This window comes from Sturnus vulgaris, chromosome 4 (genome assembly GCF_052056855.1).
Source record: "Sturnus vulgaris isolate bStuVul1 chromosome 4, bStuVul1.hap1, whole genome shotgun sequence".
Classification (NCBI taxonomy): Eukaryota; Metazoa; Chordata; class Aves; order Passeriformes; family Sturnidae; genus Sturnus; species Sturnus vulgaris.
The window spans coordinates 13,965,324-13,993,290 of NC_142246.1; the positions used below are offsets into that span (position 1 = coordinate 13,965,324).

Genomic DNA, 27,967 nt, shown 5'->3' on the forward strand with positions numbered 1-27,967 from the left:
TAAACTCTACTGTAACTCTGAAGAAGTAGAGCCTCAGCTTTCCATATCACAAAAATAGGGAAAACAATTATGAGTTGATGAGTGGTCTGGAGTTTTGAAAGAATTCCACAACTTTCAATACATAAAGAGAATTACAAAGAAGCTGCCTTATCAAGTGATCTTAAGATCTGATTCATAAAAGCACCAAATTAATACCTTGATTAAAAAAACTGCTTAAAATATTCCAAGCAACTTTCCCTCCAGCTACAGTAAAAACAAACCTAAAATCAAATAAAACCACTTTTTTTTACATAGAGTTTTATGTATTTTGTAGCTCCTTTCCTAAATCTCCATGTTTTAGCAATGACTCTTCCACAGCTGTACTGCTGAGTTGTACATCTTTCAATTTTTAAAGCAGTGTCAAATGAAGAGCTAGTTCCTACCCACTCAAACAGCAATGATTTGTTTACATTCCAAAGAATCTTGGACTACTAAACTACTGTGTCTGCTGTTCATATTCATGACAGGACACACATTTGTCTTTTAAACAACTTCCTTTTACGTATGTTGAGCTGTATGTATACATGCATGCATATATACATACAAGAGAGATTACTGTGGGGGAGAAAAAAACCTCCCAACCAAGATCTACAAAGCATTAGTCTTCAGTATGTCATATCCAACATGATTTACACAACAAATGGACTTTTGTTAAACATTTCAGAAGAAACAAGATTATCTCAGCTAGTTCAATCTGCACATTTAAAATTTTAAGTACTGTCTGTCTGGGTGACTGAGTGATGGAAGTGACAGAGTTTTAAAGGCACTTCAAAGAAACCTCACAGTACAGAAAAACCTGCTCAAATTTGAGACCTGCCATTCTGAAGTCTACATTCTTCTAACCAATTCTCAGGGTTTACATTTACTTTCTTGTGAGCAGAGCATGTCTCTTACCACTCAGCTGAATACACACCACCCTATAACCAGGTAAATGAATCTGACCTACCCTGAGAATAAAAAAAAGAATTCTCAAGTTTTATACCAATGCTCATAATCTCACCTTACTGCTGTTTTTGTTTTCTATTTGGTATGTCAAAAAATTGAAAGTGAGCTTAACAGTGTGTCCCTTCATTGCATGTAGGCTTTCAGCTGCAACTTTCTGTTAGAGGAAATGCATCATTAACCTCCCTGGACAATATAAGCAGCAGTAACTCTGTACCTCTCGGGATTCATTTTAGTTCTACTTGTTATTCCAATAACTGAGGATTAGCTCTCATCTGGTAGTGCTGTAAACATCTTTGTAACGCATCTGGAGCACAAAATCCATCAAGATGAGCACAAAGGAGGCATTTGTTTCTGCTTTAACAGGAAAGCCAAACAATTGCAATGCACAATTTGGGTTTGGGAAGAATGGATTCTTTTTTAGTTTTGGTCCGACTGAAGATTAGTTTAAGCACATGGAAAAGGAATTACTGAGCACAGATCCAAATTGACTAATTGAGGTTTCTAACTAGATGATTACCTACTTATAACTGCTCTTATAAATTTGAGTGGACAGCCACAATTATTTTAATCTTTTGGAGAGTAAGAAGAAAAAAAAACAAAAAAACCTAGAAATTGTCTGTAAAGTCTCTGTGACTTGTCATATAGTACATACTATTTTCATATCCTCACAAGGCCTGTCACAGCACCCTAAAACTAAGATGTTCTAAATCTATAAGGAAGAAAGCCATTCCTGAGGAAGTTTCTGTATCATTCCTGGACAAACTTTTTCTTTATTTACTGATTTTAAGTAAAATATTAGCAGTCTACTTTTTAAAAAAAATCTTTTCCTAGTTTGAGCATACCATGTTGGAAGAAAAGTCTGACCCTCCTTTCCCACAAACCAAATTCAGAGTCTCCCAAACGCCTAGATACATTTAAAGATTTCTGAAGGCTTTCTTCAATTCCTTTATACGTCATATAAAACAAATCTGCAACCCTCCCATCATAAGTAACAGTCCCTTCAGCATGAAAAAGTTGCTTTCATTATAAAAATCACCTTTTTGCAATTCTTTAGTCTGAAGGTCCACACATTCCTCTTCACTTTTTACACTTTCAGGCTGTTGTGACTAAACACAAAAACAAAGGAAACAAATATTGCAGATATTCAGAACAAACAAGCATGGCTCCTTTGCATTATGATGAACATTGTCTTATCACAAACTATGAAAGTGTTCAAAAGCTTTCTTATTGGTACATCTATTAAGAAGGAACAGTCAAAGCTAAGTTCAACAGTCTAGTATTTAGATTTGACCTTAGCATTAGTTAACATTAGTACTAGAGATTAGCTTAAAGAAGCAGATTTCAGGAATTCAAGGTGCAACGTTTCTGAGTTCCAAATAGAAGCAATAGCCTAGAAATGTTCATCTATATAAGGAAAAACAGGATCTGCAATGTATAATGAGGTACAATTATCTCCCTTGAATTTGTGTTTTGGGTGAATTTTTTAGGTTTGCTTGCATTAAAAAAAAAAAAAAAAAAAAAAAAAAAGAAGAAGTTGTCGAGCAGCTTAAAGTTACCATTGCATAAATAATGCTATATGGAGCTATCAAGTGTATTAAGTCTGATCGGGACATTGTAAACTCAGCTGCAGTTTCACTGTATGGCTATACTGGCTCTAGAACCATCTCATGCTGGTAAAGAGTGCAGCTATTTGCAGGTGGAATTATCAATAATTCTCACCAGACTGAAGCTGACTTCCTCTTTCCTGAAGTCCACCCTTTCATAGATGTTTCAATATCTGAACCATGTTATCCCTCAAAAACTTATTCTCAAAGCTTGGCAAGATACATGAATCACTCCTGCACCTGAAGGAAGAATTAAACCATGCAGAATCCTGCCTACTATGGAACACAGCCCAGACACAGACTCAGCTTTGGTCTTAACACAAGCTATAGGTGACCATGAGCCCAAACACCCTGGATTATCCAGGCTGCTCCTCTCTCCTGTGTCAGCAGATATTGGGCTGTGGTTATCAAAACCCAACAGCAGCATGTGCGGGTCTGAAGACTGGCCAGGAAGCGATGCAATGCAATCAACAGCAGTGTCGGTTTGTTTACTGGCTCCAGCTCTAAGGGCTGGGGTGTTTTTTTACAAGCATTATCAAGCAACATGCACACAGTATGACCATTTAAAAAAAAATGGACTTCCAATGCCTCAGTCACAGAAGGAGTATGGCTGAAGGAGGGAATTATTTCTAACACAGAATAACATGGACAGCCCACAATTTAAAAGTCAGAGGCTTAGAAAACTACAGCTGAATAATCTGAAAAATTACTCTTTCAAAGTTCTCCAGTTTAAACTTTTAAAGCTCTATTTTTGATGCATAAAAATCAAAAGGCACAGGAAGAAATCCTAGCAAGATGTATGAGTAAGCAAGAAATAGTGCAGCAAAAATTTTCAAAATAACATAAATACCTTGTCAGTTCTCAAAGTACTTTCTAGTTCTTCTGCCAACTTTGGTAAGGTTGCATTATTGCCTAATGAAACACAAATACATTGAAATTACCAGATTACATTATGCATTTATCTCATGCTAGAGCAGAATGCTATTTCTTAGTAATACCTCATGAATATAGCACATGAATGTAAACCCTTCTTGTGGACAACAGAAACCAACCATAGCCAGTCTGTTTACAGGAAACCAGCTCAATAAAACCCCAACTTGGCATCTGCAAGAGCCCAGGTACTGTCACATTTTCCTTATATACAGAAGGCTTGGAAAATAGGGGGTATCATGATTTACCACAGCTTACTTATGAATTCTGACTTTTTTCTTGCTTGTTTATGAATTCTAACTTTGGTTTTTTCTTCTTGCTTTTCCTTCAAAAAGAAACCATCAAGAGATTTTTTTTAGACCAAATTCCAAACAGCAAACTACCTCTGTATTAATAAATGCAGAGCTAATAGTTAATACTAAAGGATATATTTTGCTTTAAGTGATAATTAGGTCTAAATCTGCCAGCTCTAGAACCATAACCACTGAAAATGTCCAATTTCTACAGCGACTGAAAACTCAGTAGTTCCTGCTAGTACCAATGTGGTTTCAGAAAATCATAAACCCCTTCCCATTTCATTCCCCAGGGGAACAACTTATGTTTATATTTATAACATCTTAAAAACAGGCCATGGCAACAGCATTGTCATGTGAATTCTACAGCATTTTTGGAAACCTATTTCAGAAGCCGGTTTAGACAGCTTTTTTGAAACAAAAATAGTTACAATATGATAATTCACCAATGATGTATGTGAAGTGATTAAATTACGGCTGCAGTTCACAGAATAAGCACCATTATCATTTACAAAAGCTATATCAATGGACAAGGATTGAGGCAACCACTGAGATAGGAATACTTTACTGTGTAGCATTTTACACTTTCATGGCTCATTTGCCTCTTGTATAAACTGCAAATAACATTTTTCAAGCTTACTAAACCAGCATCTTTCCTAGAAAAATTCCAAAAATCCTAAAATCTGCAGAGACGGCTTCTCAATCCAAATATCAATAAAACTAGAGAATAAAGCCAGTCTTGGAGAAACCGGACCTAAACCCACATTATAGCAAAGACATGAGAAGGAAAAGATTTAAAAAATAGTATTTGATCAGCATCATTCCACTTCCTGTGGCATAAACAGATTTTTCTACAGTTTAAATTATCTAAAATTTATGGTGAAGTCACAATCTCGACGTCTTAATTTTCAAAAACATTGGTGCTTCAGCTACATCAGTGGGTCAAAGAGATGCAAGGTCAAAAACAGTAGGATGTTTATTACACTGTATTTTAGGAACCAGCATCCATGTATATTCACTTCAAATGTTAGCGTAGAAAAACAGATAGAAAGTATGGTTTCCTTAATGCCATATACTATCATCTGCTATTTAAAATAGACATCTACCTCTCACATAAAATACTTTTTTAGGATAACTGGCTGATTCCTTTATAACACAAAGCAGAACCATTTCAAGTGTATTCACAAGACAAAATAAGTGCAATACAGTGAATCTGAACATGACTACTAAACAATGATCCAGAAAAAAAATCTGCATTTATGATTAAAGATAGTCAGTCTTAACCTTCAAAATTACTATGAAGTTACCTTTCTAAAATGATGAACATATGTCAAAATGAAATGCATCCTATATAATAAAAAACCTTTTTGAATTTTGTAACATATTAATAACAAAATCCTTGTGTACCTCCACAATAATTACCTTGGAAATAACTTTATATATTAGTTAAATAAGTCAATGCATTTTAGCAATTTTTTGCACTCTGATATTTGTTTTCCAACACAGCTCAGGTAATTGTGCTGAGTTGGTCTTGTTCACCCAGAATTTTATGTTTATTTATTTGCCACCAATTTTTAAGTGTTTTAATAGCCATTTTGCAACAAAAGAAGTGAGGAATATTTGCACAATACAAGTTATTTCTAACGATAATGGTAAAAGGCATCTGTTTATGACAACTTATAAACTGAAGAATTAAAAAAAAAAAAAAAATCCTCACCTGAATTAAAGGTTGCATTACTTTTCTGAAAAGTAACTTCAATGCCAGTATCATCTGCTTTGACCAAGTTGGTTTTGTCATCACTGTCATATAGCTTTTCTACATGCAACAAAGCGAAGTCCCTTTTTTTCCCTAGTTCTGCTTCTATTGTTACTTCACCATGGTTGGTGTTTACAGTCACTTCATTTGCAGAAACCAAGGAAAGAGCCTGAGTCTTAGGCAGGGGAGTCCTTATTTTAGAAAAGTCACTTTCTAAAAGCATGTTTGAATTTAATTTACAGTTTACATTCTTTACAGCTTCACTCTCTCTCACTGCTTCTGAAACCGTACTAGAGAGTTCCGATGTAACATCCTCCTGTAAAACATCTTCAGCTTGCTCCTCGTCCTCACCTGCCTCTGGGGAAGGACTCTCAGCAGCCTCCGTACTAATCTCCACACAAAGGGCTTCATCTACACTCATGAGGTTCACTGCATTTTCATCTGTTTCTGTGATTTCACTGTCTACTGTGGCCTGAGATGCTGCTGATTCTGTCCTCACCCCACTCTCATGTGTCTCATTCTCTCTACCAATAACAAGCAAAGAATTCCCGCTTTTTTCTGGGCCTGTAGTTGAAAGGATGCATTCAATCTGGTTAGCAGGATTAAACATTTCTTCACTTTTGTCTTTTACTTCTGTACTCTCAGCAGCAAGCTGACTTTCTTCTATGACTGTAAAGGTGAAGAGACTATCACATTCTTCCATCGTGCTCAGAGTGATCACCGCCTCCTCCTCCTTATCTTCTACATTTGAAGCAGTGTGTTGATCTTCATTGTCAGTTGCAACTCTTAGCACAGGAGCTCCACATTCTCCCACAAAAATTACAGAACCTTTGTTTTTCCCATCTGCATTGAAAGCAGTTAGTCCAAACTGCTCATCTACAGTTGCAGTCGTCTCCACCACCCTACATTCTTCTACTGCATCTGGAGAGAGAACGGCACCTTCATCTCCTGCTACAATGAGCTGACTTTCAGCCTGTGGTGCTGCACTGATCAGGACTATCTCGCATTCTTCTGTCATGCTTGTAGTGATCATAGCAGCTTCATATTTTCCTTCTGTTTCTGAAGCAGTGAGTTTGTTTTCATCTTGCATAGCTACACTAGACATAGGAGCTTCAAAACATTCTGCTGTACTTGTAGAGATCATTAGCGTTTCATTCTTTGACTCCGTGTCTGAGATATGTTGTATCACCTCTTCTGTGGCTTCACTTGACATTAGGATTACTTGTTCTTCCACAACACTTGTGGATATCATAGCACACTCATCCTTCTCTTCCTTACCACTAGCAGTTGGGTGACTTCCACCATCACCATTATCATCTCCTCCTGCGCTGGATTCACTAGGCATGGGAACCTCATATACCTCCATATCTACAGAAACCATAGCATTCTCATTTATATCTTCGGTTTTCACAGAGGGGAGCTGACCATCACATTCAATAGCTGCACTTGACATAGGAGCCTCAAATTCCTCCACAATACTGGTGGAGATCATAGAGCACTCATCTTTCTCCTGCTTACTGCTAGAAGTATTCACACACTCCTTAAACTCTGTAGCTGTGCTGGGCATAGGCACTGTGTCTTCAGCATCTATTAAGATCATAGATCTTTCCCCACTTTCATTTACTCTTGCAACAGCAAGTGGACCTTCTTCAGCATCTGCAGCTGAATGTAAAGGAGCATCTTCCACTGTGCTAGTAGAGATGACATCAACTTTTACTTCTCTGTCAGCAGGGGTAAGAGAAGTCTCATCCTTCTTTGAAACTGCACTACTTATAGAGGCATCAAGTTCTCCCCTGTTAAAGGAAGTCATGGCATTCTCAGGTTTGTCTTCAGCACCAAACTGTGTCTTATCTTGCACTGCCATAGCACTAGTCATGGGACCCTCACATTCCTCAGCATCTGAGGGAAGCAAGGTACCTTCATGCTTTCCTGTCTGGGCAGCTGAGGCACCCTCATCTGCAGCACTTGCACTGGTCACACTGCTTTCAACAATGCCCTTATCATTTTTGCAGTCTGTGCCACAATTAGCTTCTTTCTCTGCACTTGTCATGCTGTCAACAGTAAGCTTATTTGTATCTGTGCCAGCCATTCCTGACTCAGCTTCCATTTGTTCAGCAACTATGCAGATAACGGAACTTTCACCTTCTTCTGCACCTATACAAATTAGTGCACTTTCACTTTCCACTCCTGTACAAGTAGAAGCATGCTCATTTTCTTCATTTCCTCTTCCTGTACTGGTTACAATGTCCTCACCTTCTTCATCCTCTTCTTTTGAGCCTGTACTAGTCACAAAACCTTCATCATCACACAGACCTACACTGACTGTAGTGATACTGGCTTCTTCCTTTGCTCTTGTACTGTCCATTAGACTTTCACATTTTTCAGTTTCTAAACAAACTACAAATCCCTCATTGCTGTCTTCTAGGCCTGTACAGACTGCTGAAATTTCAGCATCATCTTCTGGGGTTATGCCTGTGCTGGTCACTGCACTTTCACCATTGACAGTATCCTCAGACTTGTCACCACTAGTTCCAGCTGTGGCACTGTTGTTTGTGACCACTGCAATACATGCACCAGTTACAGTGTTTTCTCCTTGGGTATCTGTACCAGTCACAGAGCAGATGATGAAGTTATGACCTCTTTCTTTTGCACCTGTGCAAGTCACAGTACCTTCGTGTTCTTTTACTTGGCCAGCTGTCACATTGCCCCTAAATTCACCTGAATTATCACCACTGGTTGATCCTTCACCTGTTTCTGTCCCTGCACTAGTTACAGCTCCATCGCTCTCCATTTCACCTAAGCAGGACACAGAACTTTCAAATTTGCCTGTATCTACACAAGTTGAGGTCTTTTGCTTTTCTTCGGAGCCTGCACTAGTCACAGCATCATCTTTTTCTTCTGTCCCAGCACTATTCACACTGTCTTCAATTTCTACTCCACTTGGGTTCACAGAATCCTTACCACCTTCTTCTGCATCAACCATGGTACAGTCACCATTTTCTTCTCCTTCTGTACTTGTTAGGAAGCTTTCACTTTCTGCCAATCCTTCAGTGACAACACTGCCACCACCTTCTTCAGCTGCTGCAACAGTACAGTCACCAATATCTGCTCCTGTGACAAAACTGCAGTCCTCACTACGCTTTACCCATATGCCTGTGGTGAAACCTTCATCAGCTTCTATGCTTGTGCAGATTACTGTCACCTCACTTTCTTCTTCTGAGCAAGTGGTTGTAGCATCACTGTCCTTTCCAGAATGTGATGCACCCTCAGCTCTTTCTCCTCCTGTACTAGTTGCCATTGCAGTGCTCTCAATGATCTTTTCTGTGCTAGTTCCTATCACACTGGCCGGAGTTTTTTGTAGACTGCTGTACAATGAACTAAGTTTACTACTTCCTGCACTGGTACCTACAGCATTACTTCCATTTTTGTCTTCCATGCTAACCACATCAGTCCCTTCTTGCCCATTAGCTATAACAGAGCCTTTGACACCTTCCTCAGGAACTCCTTCGGGCACTAAAACAGAGGAAGACTGGATCATATCATCAGTGTCATGCACCTTGTTGCTTTCCATACTATCCATCATTGTGCTTCTTTCTCCCTTTGTGGAAGGATCTATATTCAAGCACTCTCTTCTTTTTCTTCTTCGGCTAACTTCTTTTGATGTTACATCTCCACGATCTTCAGTTATGTCAGACATCAAGTTTTCCTCTTTTCTTTCTAACTCCCTATCTTGAGAGCTTTCTGACTTAGCTGCTTCATTATAATCTTCTCGCCTACATAACCCAGCTGTAGTGTCTTCCACTGCCTGTTCATCAGGCCGGGACACTTCATTAACTTTTCCCATACTGTTTGCCATGATGGTGATGTCACCATCATCTTTCATGACAGAACTTGGCACTGCACTATCTTGCTCCATGTATACAACCTGTGCTGCATCATTATTCAAAAGGAAAGCATTTGAATTGTGGCATTCTTTAGACATGGTACCTAAAGAATCTGTAAAATCCGAGATATCCATATCCATGGACTTTGCATCAGCAGCACCTTCTCTTGAAGAATTAATTGCTAAAGGAACATCATCTGAATTAGAATTTATCACAGTTTTAAAATTCTTTGGTCTTCTGCTATCTTTTGAGGCCTGATCCTTACTGGACACATTCTTTATGGTTTTACCACTTGTTTCATACACAGAACTCGTTTTATAAGTCCCTTGTTTACTGGGTCCTTGAGCCACGGAAGCTTTTTTGGACAAAGTATCTAAGGCACCAACTTGTTTATTAGAAGTATCTTCTTGTTCAACAGTTTTTTCACTGTCTTCAGGATCTGCCAAGCTGTGTTTTAACTCCTTACTTGAAACAGAACGAGATGCTTTATGTTTTACTGTACACTTGGCATCTGTGGCTTGGAGAGAGTTTTGAGTATTTTTTCCATCAATATTAGATGCTTCCTGTGCTTTTGTTTTTTTCAAATCAAGTTCCATCAGCTCTTCCTCATGACCAGCACACAAGTCATTATTCACAGTTGCCTTTTGAGGGGCTGGAACCTGGCTGCTTTCAGTTGTGCTAGCTGATTGCTTTTCCTCCTTAAGTAAATCATGGTTTGATATACTGCCTTTTCTATTTTCACAGGATACCTTCTTGCTTTGTTTTTTATCCACTGCCATTGAGACATTAGATAATCTTTCATGCCCACTATTAACTTCTTTAGTATCTTTGTCTTCCAGTTTGATGCTCTCCTCCTTCTTCTTCATTTCCTTGTTGCTGTGCTTTAAGTTTCTGCTTTTATGACCTTCAGCAGAGAACCTTCTTTCTAGTTTGGAATTATTTAAATCTTTATCACCTTTGTGTTTCTCTTTTACAGTCCCTTTTTCTCCAGAATGTAGCTTAACTCTGTGACTGAAGTCTTTTTGTGATCCCTGAGCTGACTGTGGGCCACTTGCAAGCTGAAACTCAGCACCACTTTCCTCCAAACCTTTATCTTCGTTCCTGGATTTGTGTTGTTTATCCGAATCATTCTCTTCCAGGCTCTTATCTTTGTCTAGTTTCTGTCCAGTGTCTTGTTTTGTTAATTCCTGTAATTCTGCTTCAGATGCTTTGAACTGCTTACTATGACTCTTTGACTTGGACTTTAACGAAATCTTGTCCTCTGCAAGGCTCTTAGATCTTCGTCTATCTTTATGAACACCATCTTCAAGTTTCACATTACTATCAGAATTAGTTGATTCTATTTCATGTTTATCTTCTGAGTAGCTTTCACTCCTCCTGTGTGATGCTGAACCAGGCTGCTTTGAGGCACTTAGGGAATCCTTCTGTGGCTTAGAATCACTCAAGGACCTTTTGGTCTTACATTCTGCTCTTGGTTTGTCTGTTGAGAGATGTCTCTCTTTTTTGTTTTCTTTCCGCAGCAATTCTTCAGCTTTTAAGGTTGACTCAGAAGGGTTTTTCCCATCTTTTCCTGTTACTGATACTTTCCGTTCACTTCGGTGTTTACTTTTTCTTTCACATTTGTCATCTGAGGAAACCTTTATTTGTTGATTATGTTTCTGGCCACCATCCTCTCCTTTCAAACTTCGCTCAAATGAATGAAGTTCAGTATCTTCACCTGACTTGTGAATACTATCTCCTTTATATTTGTGCTTTAATGAAATTTTATCTTCTAAAGCAGTTCTTTCCTTTTCATTTTTATCCCTGTAAGACTTGGCTTCTTTTTTGGCAGAATTTCTCATATGTTGAATTTCTGTGTCAGTATCTTTTTTCAGGTGTTTTTCGTTCCTAGATATGGATTTCTGCTTCTGTGCTTCTTCAGCATTGACTTCTCCTTTATCTAGTTGTTTTTTTGGATCCCTTGTTTCACTGTCCTGCTGAGCTCCTTCAGCCTGAAGAGAAGTTGAGGTTTTTCTTTTATGTTCTTTTTCTGCTTTAGAATCACTTTTGCTTTCCTCAGCTGAATGTCCCCATTCTGAAAGTCTTTTAAGGTGTTTAGAGATTTCATTTTTTCCATGATTGTGCTTCAATTCTTTGGAAGAATTTTTGTCAGAAGTCTACAAAAGAGATTTTTTTAATACATGTAAGTACATTATTACACAGTTCCTTCACTTATGTGTCTGAATAGAACCGGCAAGCACAAATTCTTTAAAAAGGACCACCAATACACTAGGGAATACACTTAACATTGTAATAAAAATTCATCTAAAATACAGTCAGTCAGGAAATTAAAATTGCCATTTTCATTTCAGCCATCTGCTGTAGTGGAAAAATCTAAAGCAGACGTTATCCTTAAGCTGTCTGAACTTCATTATCTTTCCTTCATAAGCCAGTTTTTCTAAAATGATTTTAAAAGGTTTTTGAATAGACAATCACAATTTCAAGTACTCTGTAAGCTACTTTAAATAGCTATTATACTGTCTGGTAAAACAAAACTGTAACTAAAAATCCAAAACTAAACAACACACCAAAACCTAAAAAAGATACATCTAGACATCTACTTAAACTTCCACTCCCACTTAAATTTAAAAATTTAAACAGTGTTATTCATAAAATTCTCACCATAAAAATTTTCTTTACTTTTTTGTTTGGAGCACAGTCAGTTTTCCTTTAACTTTCCAGTAAGAAGTTTAAACAGATCAAGCTCAAGTCTTTACATATACAAGAAAATGCTCTTTTTAAAAACCCAGCATGCTTCGCAGATTACTGCTCAAACTGCATCTCGGGTTCTACTACAACATGCATCAGCACTGAATACACAGACCACATTTCAGTGGGCATTAGAATTCAGAAAACATTACTACAGTGATGTCTGATCACTAATACAACTGAAAGAACAGGCAAGGAAAAGCTTATGAGTGAGAACGAATTCAATTATATGCAGTTTGGTGTGGACATATGAGAGAGTACTATCAGAATTAAAAAGATCCTAAGAGTTATACTTGAGACACCTACCTCATTTGTCTTTTGCATTTCTTTAGAATCTTCTTCAGATGGATCATTTTTCTTTCTGCCACTATCTTCAGCATGCCTGAAACAGGTATTTGGACAATTTAACAAAGAACACTCAGTACCAGCCTAACATTACTTTGTAAACTTTCTGCTTTCAAAGCTGAATGCAAGAAAGAAATGCCCACTAAAAATACAGAATGAGAACATGATCACCAAACTTCCGACTAACCAATTCACCCTAGCTTTTTCTCTTGTAAAATTATATACATCAGCTTCAAAAATACTGTGAATACCAGTGCTTTTAAGCAGTATTAGTATGACATTAGTACTGTTGTTTTCCCTGTAAAATGGGTAAGAGTTTTCTTTCCCCCATTTTTACTTACATGTAGACAGTTACGTCCACAGGTATATATCTACATGAAACATCTATTTAAAGATGAAGCCAACTTGACTTGCCTATTAGATGCACAAACATGTAAAAGCTCTCCATTCTTATGCCTTTATTACCATTCTGTAAAAAAAACACGAATACTGCTACTGCAGTCTGAGCTGCAACATTTAATCTAATCAGCTGTGATTTTTCTGCCTGAATTTCATATTTTAGTAATAATATTCTGCAAATATTTTAAGACAAAAACTGTTTAAATGGATAAGGCTACGTACAAAGTTGGAAAGAACCTCTCCAATCTGCAAAAATGAATATTCAAAACATTAAGTCCTTTTGAGCAAATACATAAATACCTTGAATCTCTTTTTCTTTTTCTGCTCAGGGCCACTTTTTTTTCCAAAAATTTCTGTTCTTTAAGCACATCCTTAATGCTAGTACCAGTAGTTTTTGACTCTAGACTTTTTGATGAAGATTCTTCTAATTGCAAGCCACTTTTTCCTAAAATAATACACAAATGGTGAAACACATACACATTATTACATAAGTGTTTCTGCTATAAACATGACAGAAAGCAGTACAGAGAATACTAAGATGTAGCAGAGAACAGCAGTTAGGTATTAATTGAGCTTAAATAGTGTAATGGATATAGAAAAAAGTGAAGAAGAAATTCTCTAATACATTGCATTATATTTTTTTCTGTTACATCACTGTTGAGATGTTGGGTTATTTAGGGAAGGAAACAACTACAGACCTATAAAACCATTATTCAAAGCTGAATACGTTATTCTATGGAGAGTAAATGAGAGCAGGGTGGTGTGGGCTACTCAGCTTTTCTTCTCATACCTTTAGCATTCTGATTTCCAGTTTTTAGAGATTTTGTCTTTTCTGCAGCCTTCTGTTTACGTTTTTCTTCAAGTCTCTCTCTGTTAATTCGTCTTCTAAGGAGTCTCTCTTCTTTTTCTTTGGCCTAGAGATACAAAACCAAGGAAAACAATTTATCATTAGGTCAAAGAGCATTCTTTGACTATAAGTCTAAACCCCCTAAAAAACAGAACACTGTAGCTTAAGGCAAACTAAAATATAAATACACCTTAGAAATCATAAAAGTTAATGGAATCCTCTAATATTTTTGTGAAGTTAAATTAGCTGAGTTCCAGAATGTCCTTGCTGCTCAACACTGCAGATAGAAGCTATGCAACCTCCTCAAAGAATGTAAGTTTTATTTGTATGTATATACAATATATACATATTTATTATATGCATCACTATAAATATTTATATCTGGCCAACAGAGAAAATCTAGAAGAACTGCTGCCCCCTCTTCTCTGTGCTGGCCCTTCTGCCACAGAACAGTGTACATGTTTAAATCTCTGTTTCCATTCTCAGTGGCTGCAAACTTGCTACAAACTGCTGATCTCATGGTCAGCAAGGACTACATTTGTAAAGAGTTGGGGTAATGAAGTAGCCTGTGGTACTGAACACAAGGCTGATCTACTAGAAAACCCCACTGCAGTCAAGCTGCAGGTAGACATTGGCTGCTTTTTTCATCCAAATTGTCACTGTATTTTAGGGGGAGGGGAACGAGATAGAAAACTCTGTCATTGCTTTCACTCACAGAAGCCCTCAAACTATAACCAGCAGAGCAGACCGCTGTGTGAAATGCTGATACTGATGAAAACCTGCAGAAAGGGCAGCTGTAGTACAAGGGGAAAAAAGCTCTGAAGGGAGCAGAAACTGAAGACTCTCCCTTGCCAAACCACCACCAAATCAGAAGTGGAATTTCTGCTCTAGAAAGTTTTGGGGCCAGAAGGTGAGCAGTAGCAAAACCCGCACTTACAATGGACTGACGGCGCTGCTCTACGGTTCGCTCGTCGTCAGAATCGCTGAAGTATTTGGAGTACAGGAAAGGCTTGCGGACGTAAGCATGGCGAACGGGCTTGGCTCTGCCATCGCTCAGCTCGCTCGCATGGGGCTTCGTCTTACTCTGACTGCTTCTCTCCTCTTCATCTACACAAAGGTTGGTGAGTGTAGAGAGATAGTGATAAACTAGGGCAGCGCTTTCATCATAACTCTTGAGAAGACAAAGCTACTAAAAACGTATCAACAATTATGTATTATGAATGTATCCACTCTAAAACCGTAAACAGTTAAAAAAATTACACCCTTTTAGCATCAAAATATCGCTAGATTATGAAAAAAATCGTAAGTGCATTGACGTGTCTGTGTACATCACTGAGCCAAGAACTTGCATGACACAAAACCAGGTAATAAACCAGGACACAACAACTGGGCTTACCCCTCTTGCCTGTAATCCCATTTCCCCTTTACATAGAGTATTTAGTAGTTAGCCATGCATGAGAAGTCAATATAATTTCTGCTATGTATTAAATTATAATTCTCCGCATACCAAAGATAGACACAGTATTTGAGTACATAAAAACTAGTTGGCTTACTGAAATATATACACAAAACACACTCTTAGTTACACATATTTAAATAATATAAAATAAATAAAGCTATTTCAGTTTTATCAGGATTACGAAAAATAGTGCAATACTGTAGAAATTATTTATATTACTGAAACATACTGAAGGCCTGCTTTCATTTCATAAATACTTAGTCATAACTGAACACAATCTGTCATGTTTCAAAGTTAAGATGAAAGTCAGAGAATACACAAGTGATTCAGTGCTTCTAAATTATATTTTTAGAACAGAAAAGGTAAGCTGTGAGCATACTAGAGAGAACTCATTCAGGTACTAAGGCATTCTGCATTATAAAGTGGAAAGTTTTACTAACTGCAGAAGTCTGTACTAGACAGGGAGAACACAAAAAGGCAACACAAAATGAAAAGACTTGGTGTTCCTGAACTTTTAAAGCTAGATCCATTGCTATTCTTTCTACTGTGGACAAATTCCTGAATCCTAAAACTCTAAACCCAATCTGATCTAAAAAGTCAGCTGCAACCACTACCCTGGAAGCACAAACACTCCAGTGTTATACCAAGTTCATGGCAGATAGGAGAGGAAGAAACCCTGCAGGACAGTGACATTCACCATTAAGTGCTTTTGTCATCTATGTAATACCACAGTGTAAAAAAGATTTACAATGTTTAGAACATAACAAACTATATCATATGAATAAAAATATTCAAAAAGTATATCCATCATATACATATATACTCATCTTTTGCAACTGGACAAATACTATCCAGTTCACATTCAAAGTTTCTCTCATAGGTAGGTACAGTATTGCAATCCCTCAAATTTATGACACGCTACACTCAACAAAAGCATTACATACTCCTTATTGCCAATTAACAATGTAATTATTTTACCACCTGATGTGATCTCCCCCTCTTCAGTACTGTCAGAAATTACAGGCTCCTCTTCACTTTCCTCTTCAAAGGAAGAAAGGTCACTGGTATGGACAGAGCTGACTGTGATGTCACTGAGCACATCCATATCGGAATCTATGAACATATTTTCTTGCAAAGGAAAAAGTAAAAACAATGAGCTGTAAGGCAGCACACTGAGTTTGTGAAACTTTTCCTACCAATACATCAATTTTGTCACAGAGAACAAAATTATGTTAAGAATTAGAAGTAAGAAAACAAAATTATAATACCATAATTAAATAACCAGGCTAACTCTGGTTTATTCAAAAGAAAAGTCACTCTGAGGTAGAGCTATAAACATTAAATGAGGACTGAAATTGTTGAGAGAACTTGCCAGATTAAGATGACCCATCACACACTTGAGGAACCAAAAGGTCTTCTGACTCCTAATTCAGGTACCTCAATTAAGAGAGATGGATCAAGTCAAATTGTCACTAGCAGACCAGTCTGCCCAAACTAACAGAAAACTTACATTCCAAATATAGTGATTCAACTCCTAAATAAATTTTAAAACCTCACTCCTTATGCGTGTTTTGAGGAAAAGCATTGCCCACACCATACCTTCTTTAGTGCTTTCTGCTGTTTTATGTTTATTGCTATTTTTTTCTGGAACTGACTGTTTCGTTGGTTCCGACTCTTTTGCTTGCTTTTCTTCTTTTGACTTTGTAGTATCTTCACTTTTCTTTGAATGATCAGACTTCTTGTCAAGTTTTTCCTTCTTTTCTTTTCTTCTTTCACTTTTTTCACTGCTCTCTGGTTTCTTGTCAGATTTATCCAATAATTTACTCTTTACATCTTCACTTTCCTGTTGACTATCTTTACTTGTAAAAGTCAAAGTATTAGTATCCCTTGCTGAATTTTTCATTTCTTCAGTCTGGCAGGGAAGCTCATTTAAATCTTCACACTTTGCAAGTGTTTCAGCCCCTTCTCCAGAAAGGTCACAAACTGCTTTCTCTCTATCTGGCAAGTCCTCTGCATTTCTCTCTTTATCAGTGCTACCATCCACACTCTGCTGAGATGAGAGTTTTTTCCCAACTTTGTCATTGTTCCTGGGATTTGAGGTCTCCGTTGAAGCCCTGGCAGCACTTGCTTCTTGGTTAAGAGAAGTTATTGTTTCCAAAATGGACATTGCATCACTAGCTACATTAGCACTTGGAGTTGTAGCAGAGACACCTTGAAGAGTAAGAAAGAACAGAGTTTTACTTCACCCTAGTTCTATAATTCTGTTCAGACAGAAGGTTAAACAAGTGCAAAGAAACAGAATAAGCACTCTCTTCAAAATATGTATAGTTAATTAAAATATTTGACTAACTTTGCCTTATGAGATTTTGATTAAAAAAAAATCTGAACAAAAATCTGTAAGACATTGCCTTCCTGCAGCAAGCAAATGAAGAGATTCATTTTGGTCTGTGACATACCACTGTTCCTAAGATCTGCCTAGAGAAACTGAGGATTGCCAATGGGAAGGATATCTGAACACAGTCCTTGTTCAACTTTACCAACACCATAAGTAGAGTGACAACTCTGGATAAAACATGTACACATATATTTTTGATATATGGACAGACAAACCGACCAACTGCAGGAGAAAGTTTGTAGCTCACACCTCTAGTATCTCCATAAATGGCATGGAAAATCGACTCAGCATATTGACTATATAACAGGAGTATCAGAAATACCTTGTCACTTTTCCATCATTTTAGAACCAGCTCTGAAGATGAACGACTAAGAGTTAACTGGACTAGCACTAAGAACTGCAGCTGGCTTGTTAACCCATCTTTAAGGAACTGGGCCTCATAGGAAAAAGGCCTGGATTTAAATAAAGGTTACAAACAGATGGATGGCTGTGGAGATCTTAGAACAGGAAAGAATGGACAATTACCTGCAGGAGTGTTTAGAAGTTAATACAGGCAATATCAGGACCTTGGCCATCCAAATTTTATGGCACACAGCAACTGCACAGAGAACTGTCTCTTAAGCAATTTTTTCGTCTCTAGTGATGGACAAAAAAGTTGCATCATTCTTCCCTTACAGCTATAGCTTATCTGATTCCATAATACTGAAACCAGCTTTTCTCCCAACAGTAAACTGATCCCTCATAATCACAAGCAGAAGTGAAAGAGTGACATGGTCATAACCGCATGACATCTCTTTTGCTTTCTACCTTTATATCTAGAATAAGAGACAAGTGTTCTAGCATGCTGCCTGGAGCTTGCTAATTTTGATATTAACAGTGTTATGGTAGCAGAAGACCTAGTCAATGATTCTGCTCTTTCAAACCCCATTCTTTTGTTAAAAGAATGCTCAGAGAAATGGTAGAATACCTTGTACTGTAACAGAAGCATCTGCTTTCTCCTCACTTGGAGATGTACTGGGGCCTGCCTCCTCTTTGTGATTCAATGTGGCTAAAAACTCATGGACAGCTTTTTCCACCTGAGGTCTGAATGTGTGGTTGATCTTTGGGTCCACAACCTGAGAAATAATTCTATCAATTCCCGATTCCAACATTCCAGACCTGGAACAAAGTTACACGAATTAGTATGAAAAATCAGTTTTCAAGAACGCATTAATGAAATATGATCACTTAGATGCACTCCAAGGAAGCACCAGTGTTTTCTGAGCGTTTCCCACAGCGATGCATTTACCCTGTGCCTCACGCTTAAGAAAAAATGTGCTAGAGAAACAAAACAATCCAAGCACATGGAATTAATACAACCAACCTGTTGTTACATTGTTAGTGTTTACACTTACAAGTGTTATCTACCTGCAAAAACCATATTTGGAAAAAATTTAGAAGAAAGCTAGTACTGTCAATTACTATAGAAAAAAAGAGATAAATTATAGAAGGCATGAGGAATGAATAACTACTAAACCACTTATCACTACCCTAAGTTACCTTCTGCCCCGTATAAGGTGCAGCTTTATAGAACACTCTTAATCTTCAGTAAAGTAAAAGAGAAAACCCACAGCTATAAAGCTTATCTCTTTAGACCCGTGTAGTCTTTTGCTGGACATATTCTATCTCTTGTCCTCATTGCTTCTTTAACAAGAAAGAACTGCACCCCTCCCTACAAACCAAACAGTCCTCAGTACAAACTATCAATGGTACCACCATAGCACAACTGCTTAAGTTTGTTCCCAAATCCATGGTTTGACCCAATTTAATGGCCAAACTCATGGTACTTCGAAGAAATTTCTTAATGTTTCTTATGAGCCTAAGATTTGAGAAGAAAGACTGAAGGAACCTTCATGAAATAATGTAATATTAGGTTAAAGTTTCTGACGTAATTTTAACATAACAGTAGTTCTTAAAAACCTCTTTTTCTGTCCAACTAGATTTAAATCCATTTCTCTATTTAGTGACTTTAGCTTTATACTCTGCAGAGTTTAGTTTGCAAAATGCTTCTTCTTAGCTCTAAAAATGATAATTGCAACTTTATTAATACCTCCCTTAAAAGAAAAGGTAAAGGTAGCCTTTAGCTAGGGGGTTACATTTTAAGTCAAAAGTCAAGGTTTCCACCCCTGCATAAACCTGGATCAGAACAAAGAACATCTGCAGTCTAATTTTGACTAATACTGATGGCGAGTTACTACTTCAAGTAATAGCACATTTTAAATAATGACAGGAGAAAACAACCCAGCTTCTTCAGAGGTTTCTTTGAAGAAAGCAGCCCACTTTACATTGACCCAGAGCCTTTGTCACCTATCAGCACACAAGCATGTTCAGAGAAAACCCAGAGCTATCACTTACTTGAGAACCTGCTGTCTAATGTTATTTCTCAGCTGGTTCTTGTTGAGATGAGGACTCCAGGTATGAGTGGCCAAATGATTGGAAACAAAGTTGTCAACGCGCTGTCTCAAGTTCTGGTAGGCAGGCTAGAAAGCAACAGCAGAGAGGTTGGACTGGAAGGAGGGTGTAAGTGGTTGGTTCTCCTCCCAGAGGCCAGGCTCGTACAGCCCCGTCGGACCCCCCGGTGCCCCGCAGCCGCTGTCCTGCGCCGATGGCAGCGCGATAAACGCTGCCCCGCCAGACCCTGCGCGAACCGGGTGTTATGACGGTGCGTGCTCGGCCCGCCAGCCCGCGCTCCCCGCCGAGCACGGGGCTCCGGCTTCGCCCCCGCGGCTGCGAGCGGAGCCGAGCCCCGCGCGGGCCCAGCGGCCGCTCCTCTCCGCTGAGCGCGCTGCCCCGGGCCGGGCCCGTCCTCGACCCGCCACAGTCCGGGGCGCTGGGACCCCCCCGAGCCGCCGGTCCCGCCCGCCCGCACCTTGGTGTCCACGTCGGCCAGGCAGTCGCGGCGGAACTGGTCGAAGAGCCCCTGGCTCTTGAGGTGGTTAACGATCATGGAGACCAGCTCGGGCTCGGCCGCGCCGCCCCCCACGCCGGCTCCGGCCCCCGGCAGCGGCGGCGGCTGCTGAGGGGGCGGCGGCGGGGGAGGCGGGGGCTGGGGGTTGGTGGCCATGGGGGCGGCGGGGCGGCGGCTGCTGCCGGCGGTGCCGGCCGGGCCCCGGGACGGGGCTGCTCAGCGAGCAGCGGCGGCGCTGACCCCGGAAGCGGAAGGGGACGGCGGGAGGAAGCGGCGCGCGGCGCGGGGGGAGGCGGAGGCGCCGCCGCCGAGAGCGGCGCCATCGGCGCGGGACGAGCACTGGCGGGACCGCGCGCAGCCGCCGCGGGCCCTGCACAGGGGCGGAGGGGGCGGAGCCGCTCGCGGCCCCCGGGCCGGTGCGGCCCCGATCCGCTGGGCCGAGGGGTGAAAGGAGCGGCCACGGCGGCGCTCGGCCCCCGCCCGCCGCGCCCACGTCCCCTCGCGCGGCGCGGCCGCCGCTGGGCGCTGCGGGCACCGCGGGCGCGCCCCTGTCCCCGGCCGCCCCGCGCCGCTGCTGCGCTCCCGGCGGCGACCCGCGGCCCCGCCCTGCGGCCCGCCCCTTCCTGCGCCCGCCGCCATCACGGCGCGGGCGGCGCCGCGCGCTTCCTCCTTCAGGCGCGGGGCGGGGCGGGGCCAGCGCGGGGCGGGGCCGCGCGGGGTCACCGGGATCGGGATCGGGATCGGGATCGGGATCGGGATCGGGATCGGGATCGGGATCGGGATCGGGATCGGGATCGGGATCGGGAGGGGGAGGGGGAGGGCGCTGCTCGGGACAGCCGTGCACTGTCCCTGGCTGATAACGAGCACTGCCTCCCCTCCCGCCCTGTCCGGCCTCAGAGGCCGCTGCCGCCGCACTCCTGGAGGAGGCGGCTGGCAGATGATAATTAAATTACTTGAATTTCAGCTTGCCAGCTTTACATATCAGTGCATTCTCACGTGCTCTTGTAAAAGGAATGTTTTCAACTCATATCTTGTTTCCTGGTTACCTTGTGAGCCGGTTTTTTTTCCTGTGTCAGTGTTGGCGATCACAACTGTCCAACGTGCTGAGGCAAGGACGATTCAGATTAGCTGTTAGAAAATATATTTTTCACTGTTTGAGTGGTCAGGCATTGCCCAGCAAAGTGGTGGAGTCACCCTCCCTGTAGCTGTTTGACGTGTCTGGACCTGGTGCGGTGTGATAACAATTTAAGCTGCAGCCACCGCTGTATGTGTTTGCAAACTGGTTATGACTACAGTTGCTTTTGCATTCTCTTTTAGGATAGTCTAACTTTTAAATATTTTTGACACATATTTAATACAAGAAGTCTCAACAAGTTTCCTAGTATCTTCTAAATAAAATAGATAACGGATGTCGTTTCAGCTGCAGTTCCTAAACTTCCAGCAGTATTTAAATTGCTGAGGAAATACTAAGGTATGAGACAAACACAAATGAGATGTATATGATATTGTGAGAACAAATTGTTACATGGCTGCAGGCTGCACAAATACATGAAAGTACAAGTCACAGAATTCAGGAAAGGTGCTTGAGGCCCAGAATGTGGGTGCTCTGTGGGCTACTGGGAACTGGGAAGGTATTTTTTTTCTAGCTCTAGACTTGCTTTTTGTCCCTGAATATGAGAACGACTTAAGGCTTTGCAGACCCATTTCAGCCATTGCCGTCACATCAGCAAGCTATGCAACTTGTGATTTCAGATTAACGTACTTTTGTCTCAGGTTTTGTCTCATTTTTGACTAACTGGGGCCATAAATGGCATGATTATGCCACACCTGAAGCAGAAATTCTGTTCCTTAATAGGAATAAAATACTATGATGTATTTGGAAATTCTGTTACTAGTAGTAACATAATTAAAAATAAAGCACTGGCAATAGCTTACTCTTTCTTTTTTAGACAGTGTTTCAGAAATCTTATTCTATGGATGCCTAGCACAGACATCAAATTCAGAATGGCCAACATGCCCGACTGATTCTATGAGTGTTCATAGACTTAAACTCTCTTGAGGTCAGTTCATACCATAATTGATAAAAATGGTAACTGAACTTGACAGGTTAGTTGATGTTTTCTGGCTTTTCTTTTTCAGTGAAACTCTGTGTAGTTTTTTCCTCAAAAACTTTGTTCATGCTATGTATGCTGATAATGAATCTGAATTTATGAAGTATCTGAAATCCAGGTGACAGCTGGATTAAGAAAGTGAAAAAGAAGGTAAAAGTCCTTTGCATGGGAGTCTAGGATTAATCTGAACAAGTTTGGTAGTGATAGGAGATGCCCTTCCTTTGTGTTGAACTCTGTTGCAAAATTCTGTGCTCTCAAAGATTTGAGCTTACAAAGGTGACATTCCTTTTTAACCTCTGTAGTCTTTTACAGACAAGGGTACACAGAAAGGGGAGCTCTTTAGTTACATTTTGAGTTTTCTAGTAAAAATAAAGACTTTATAACAGGAATAACTGAAATGCCTGAGCAGATTCTTGGATAGTAAAGCTCTAAAGCTGCCCAACACCAACAAGAGATTTGTCCTGGATGAATTGCTTACTTGTTCCTCTACATATGTGTTAACATGTCTGTGCCTTGCACCATCTGTGTTACTGCTGTGGCTTCATTCTCTGAGGTTTATTATCTTTTAGTGTGTAGCTTATTGGTATGTTGTTTATTATGGCACAATAAAGCCCAGAACTGTGGATGCTGAATTGATTTGTTGTATGAATGTGCATTGCCTGATGCATATTTCATTTTTGTTTCTCCCTGTGCATAAACAGTATATTTTTATTGTCTCTAGCTGGAGAAAGCCTCAGATTTTCTGGTGCTTACCATTATGGGATTTTTCTAAAAAAGGCAAAATTATTATGCCTAGGAGCAGCACTAGTAATCACAATCTAGTCCACTCTCTTTCGGAGCAGCAGAGAAATGGTGCCAGCACTGCTGAGGTTTTATGCTTCATCAGTAACAGCACATGTGGCTTCAGCTAAGCTGCAACATGAAATGCTGTAGTTGCAAGACCAAAATGTAGCCAAGGCACGGACTGTACCTTCAGCTGTGATGTGATTGGAGTGATGTCCATATCCTTACATGGGAATAGTTGCAGTAGATAAAATGTTATTGGACTGGCATAAATGGAGGATATGATTCTGTCATCCTTTATTTTGGTATGTAAATAAGAGCATTTGGATAAACTGTTGTTTAATAGTGCATGCTTGAAGTGCTCTTTCTGGCTTTGTAACCATGTTTCCTTTCAGGTGTTGGTCGTGTTTTTATTTGTTCAAACAGGTATGTACATGTATTTATATTTTTTACCTGGCTGGCAGGTAGGCCCTATGTAAAATGTGAAGCTTGGTGGCTTAAGTGAATTATCTGTAGAACAGCTAATGTATTTTGCATCAATGGGAGGCTGCCTGTCCTAAGTCTTTTCTACAGGCAAGCCTTTGGCAAGTGCAGAAATAAAAATAGAGAACAGACAACACAGTTTAAAGTGATGAAAGGAAAGCTTTTATTTGGAGTAGGCTGTCGTGACCTTGCACTGACACCTCTAAAACTTTTTGGTCACTTCTGAAGACATTCCTTGAGCAAAACTAAAACTACCATAAGACCCTGGTTCTCCCACTGGAACTGAGCAGGATAATTGTCAATGATGCTTAACTTCAGTAGAGATGGACATTTGGTGGATCCTCAAGTTAGCCATTTAAATAGATAGACTGAAGTGCTTTGTAAAAATACTAAAGTTTTCATGTTCAGTAGCTAATATCGCTAGTTGTATTTGCTGTATTTGGGAAGATTGTCTGATTAAAGTTTGAGAAAAAGTTGTGAAGTCTTCTAAGTCACATTTCACCAACCTGCATTTTTAATACTTTTTTATTGATATGCAGAGACATTAAATCATTTTATTTCATGTATCTTAAGCATTTAAACTTACAGATCTGAGTATAACTTTATCTGAAAGGTTAGGATTATTTATTCCAATTTCAGAACTTCAGTGTGCCACCAAACTCGCACATAATGCTTGTAAAAGTACATTAATTTGAAGGTACAACTATGCCTCTTCTCCCTTTTTTTAAAATTTTATGTCTCTGTCAAGGCCAAGAAATTGAGTTTCTGGATGCCCAAGTTTTGTGAGATGAATAGAGCCTGTTTAGAGGGTGACATTTGAGAGCAAAAAAAGATTACTGTCACAAATAACTTTAATACACGGTTTTGTTGGGGCTTTTTTTTTTGTTGTAACCACGAAAGGAATCTTCAAGGGCAGATGGAGCCCTAACCTGCCCGTGAGAGGAAAACCCATCTGTGTGGCCGTGGCTGTGCCTGCTGATGCAACATTTGTGCTGTTCCCTTTCATGGCAACGAGAGAGGGGACAGGCACACTACAGCTTTCTTACCTCTTCACCTCTTCACAAGCAAACAATGACTAATGAATGTAATATTGTTGGGATTGTTATTGGCATCTAGGGAGTTGGACATCTAATTCCTGCTAATGTGATTGATGATCTCAGCATATCTTTCTTTTTTCCTTGCCTTTTTTTTTTCTTCCTTTTTTTTTGGAATGTAGGTTCCTGCATGCTGGAGAAACACCATTTTACTTCTTCATTCTGGTGAAAAATGTTAGAATGAGTTACTGTGCTCCTTTTAATAGGGTTTTTACTTTGGTGTTTGTTTTTGACGTGAAAATATATGTTTTTACTATTTGTGTACAGGTAGACAGAAAAACTTAATGGAAGCTTGTTCTCCAGAGAGAGCACAAGAGATTATACATTCTTTCTACACTCTTTCACTTTTGCCTAAATGTAATTTTAATGGTAAGGTAAAATGGTACAGCTTAAACATGAAAGCAGAGTGAGTGGGTACACAAAAGCATAACACATTTTATATCAGCACTCTTTGCTGACTACAGCAAGGTGAAATCAAGGTGGAGGCATTGCTTAAATGGAATGCATGAAGCTTAAAGTACAGCTGATGGACTGAATTTTGCTTTAATTTATACCTAGTGTAGTTCCATTGAAGTCAGCAGGGAGATGGATCAAAGCAGGACTTTGCTACTAAATAATAGGGTGCTCAAAATTGCTCATACCATCATTTCTGCAACCTTGGTTATAGTTCTGAAGTAAAAATGAGAGTTATTGTATCTAGTGCAAAAGTAGTATTTTCTGTGGAAAATTTTTAAAGTGTTATTTAGGAAAACAACAAAAATAAAAAATGATAATTTGGGCTTTTGTCTTGTTCTCTTGTGTTGGGGGTGCCGAAGGTCTGGAGGAATAGCAATGGTGAGTCCCATTTCCACAGCATTCTTTTAGGAAAGGTGGGGTGGAGGGAGGGAAGGAGTCGGGTCATTTTATTGCTGTTGACCTACCTTCTCTGCTTGGTTCCTGGCACTGCTGGGCATTAAGAGAACACAGTCTGAGGTCACTGCTAAAGTGGGGCTGTGTAGAAGGGGCTGTGTGAAGGTGTTGTTGGTGAAACCCCACCCTCCTGGGTCTGGCTGCAAATTGAGGCAGTGGCTCAGGTGCAGTCAAGGTGCACCCATTGCCAGTCATTTGCAGATCCCACTGGATACCTCAGCAGCATGCCTGGCATCCCTGCCTGTCTCTGTCAAAGGGGCAGAGAGGAAGGAGTGTGCTGCCCACCTGAGGCTGGAACCACTGTAAATTCAGCTGGAGTATCTGAATGGGAGTTGAGATTTACTCCCTACCTAGGGGAGTATCCCCAAGCTATTGCACTTCAAGGACAGCCCCTGGGACTTGTTCTGAAGAATGTGGAAATGTGAGGAAAAAAAATCTTCAGTGAAGCAGCAGAAATAATAATGCTTGCTCAAAATCTTTCCTCCTCACCTATTGATTTGCACAAAGATGATATGAATTTAATGTCTTTAAGATTTGTGCTTTTTTGCCAGATTTCATTAAAATTGGCCAACCGTTTCAAAAGTTATGGGGCAGAGGTTGGAGAAAGACTGACAAATAGTGAAATAATTGTTTCCTGGGGAAAAAAAATAATTGAAGCCTGGATCGACTATGATATATTGTGTGTGGAGATAACCAGCTCTGAATCTATTCAGAGACTGGCTGCTTTCTGAATAGGAACTGATATAGGAGTCAGGCAAGGGGAAACAATCCCAGACTCACGCTGGGGAGTGTGAGAAATGCAAGGTTTTCTATTTAATTTGTTTAACCAGAGGAGAATAGAAAGTCAAGAAAAAGTATTAACAGCATTACCAATGCTAAGCCCCAACATTCACGCTTCCCAATTTTGATCCTACAGTAGGAAGAGAGCATTTTTAAAATTCATTCTCATGAATGTCTTGAGGTTTTAGTTAGCTTTTATTTGCTCTTAGCAAGGTTTTAAACCTTCCTGAAATGGAGAACTGTCATGTTAGTTTCAGCAACGGAATTAGTAAAAACGCATTTGTGCTCAGTAAAAAGGAGCTAGTGAGGCTTTACAGGAAGAAGATAACTTTGCAAGAGCCTTTTTTCCCTGTTTTAAGGATATGCTGGCTGGAGGGAAGATGGGTGGCTGAAACAGCGCTGCTGGATCCAGCTGGCTTGGCTGTAGCCCCTTCTGAGAGGAGAGGGCAGGACTGCTCTGTGTGCAGCCTCTTCTGTGCCTTGGGTATCACAAACAATCCTTTATATATTTTGTGCCATCGTCTTTGTTGCTGTGTGTTAGTGGTCATCACCTGACTGGCTTTGTTAGTGTCACAGAGCTTGTTTAGTAAAAGGCATTCTTAAAGAGAGCAGCATTGCAGTTCAGTGGATTTATTTTGCAGTTAAAAATGTAGGTAGAGGGAAGGGAATGCTTCTGCATTCTGCTGCTGCAGGGGGACAAGGTGTTTTTTGGCTTGCTGAAAACATGTGTCTGGTTCAGAGGCTGGTAGCTGAGGTGTCCAACCTGAGAAAAGAGGACAACTCTCATTGGACCTCAGACTGCTCTGCTACCCTCAGGTGATACACACAGTGGGGTGTTTTGCAGTGTTTATCACTGATAACAAAATAATCTTGTCCTGCCAGGGCTGCTGGCATCAAAGGAAATGATCTAAAGTGGTGACAGTTTTCTCATTCTGGGTGTTGAGAATAGATGAAAAATTGTTTCTTTGACTCTCCATAAGTCTGAATTCCTTTCCCAGGACTGTTTGATTTCTCTTGTGAGAAAACAGTCTGAAATTTTCCAGAGTTTTGATTGTATTTACTTTTGTCCATTAATGAAAAAAGCACTAGCTCCCAATTCTTCCTCCACAGAGACAGAATGAGCAATTGCCTACATTAGACAAGGATAGTCTTCCTATCTTGGTTTCTAAAGTAGAAAGGAGCAAGAACATGAAGCTGTGTAGCCAGTGAGAAAGCT

The 27,967-nt window shown here is 40.0% G+C and overlaps 1 protein-coding gene across 1 annotated transcript in view; it reads right to left on the minus strand.

The window, feature by feature from the left end:
* Positions 1 to 21,133, minus strand: part of BOD1L1 (biorientation of chromosomes in cell division 1 like 1) — a 36,743-nt gene extending 15,610 nt beyond the window's left edge. The window contains exons 1-12 of the mRNA XM_088163159.1: positions 20,553 to 21,133; positions 20,039 to 20,163; positions 18,612 to 18,802; positions 16,849 to 17,460; positions 16,231 to 16,377; positions 14,728 to 14,897; positions 13,734 to 13,857; positions 13,244 to 13,388; positions 12,506 to 12,581; positions 5,529 to 11,607; positions 3,439 to 3,500; positions 2,021 to 2,090 (exon numbers count right to left, since the gene is read on the minus strand). Coding sequence (XP_088019285.1) covers positions 2,021 to 2,090; positions 3,439 to 3,500; positions 5,529 to 11,607; positions 12,506 to 12,581; positions 13,244 to 13,388; positions 13,734 to 13,857; positions 14,728 to 14,897; positions 16,231 to 16,377; positions 16,849 to 17,460; positions 18,612 to 18,802; positions 20,039 to 20,163; positions 20,553 to 20,747 — 7,996 coding nt within the window. The 5' untranslated portion in view covers positions 20,748 to 21,133. The remainder of the gene's footprint in view (positions 1 to 2,020; positions 2,091 to 3,438; positions 3,501 to 5,528; positions 11,608 to 12,505; positions 12,582 to 13,243; positions 13,389 to 13,733; positions 13,858 to 14,727; positions 14,898 to 16,230; positions 16,378 to 16,848; positions 17,461 to 18,611; positions 18,803 to 20,038; positions 20,164 to 20,552) is intronic.
* Between the last annotated feature and the right edge of the window lie 6,834 nt (positions 21,134 to 27,967).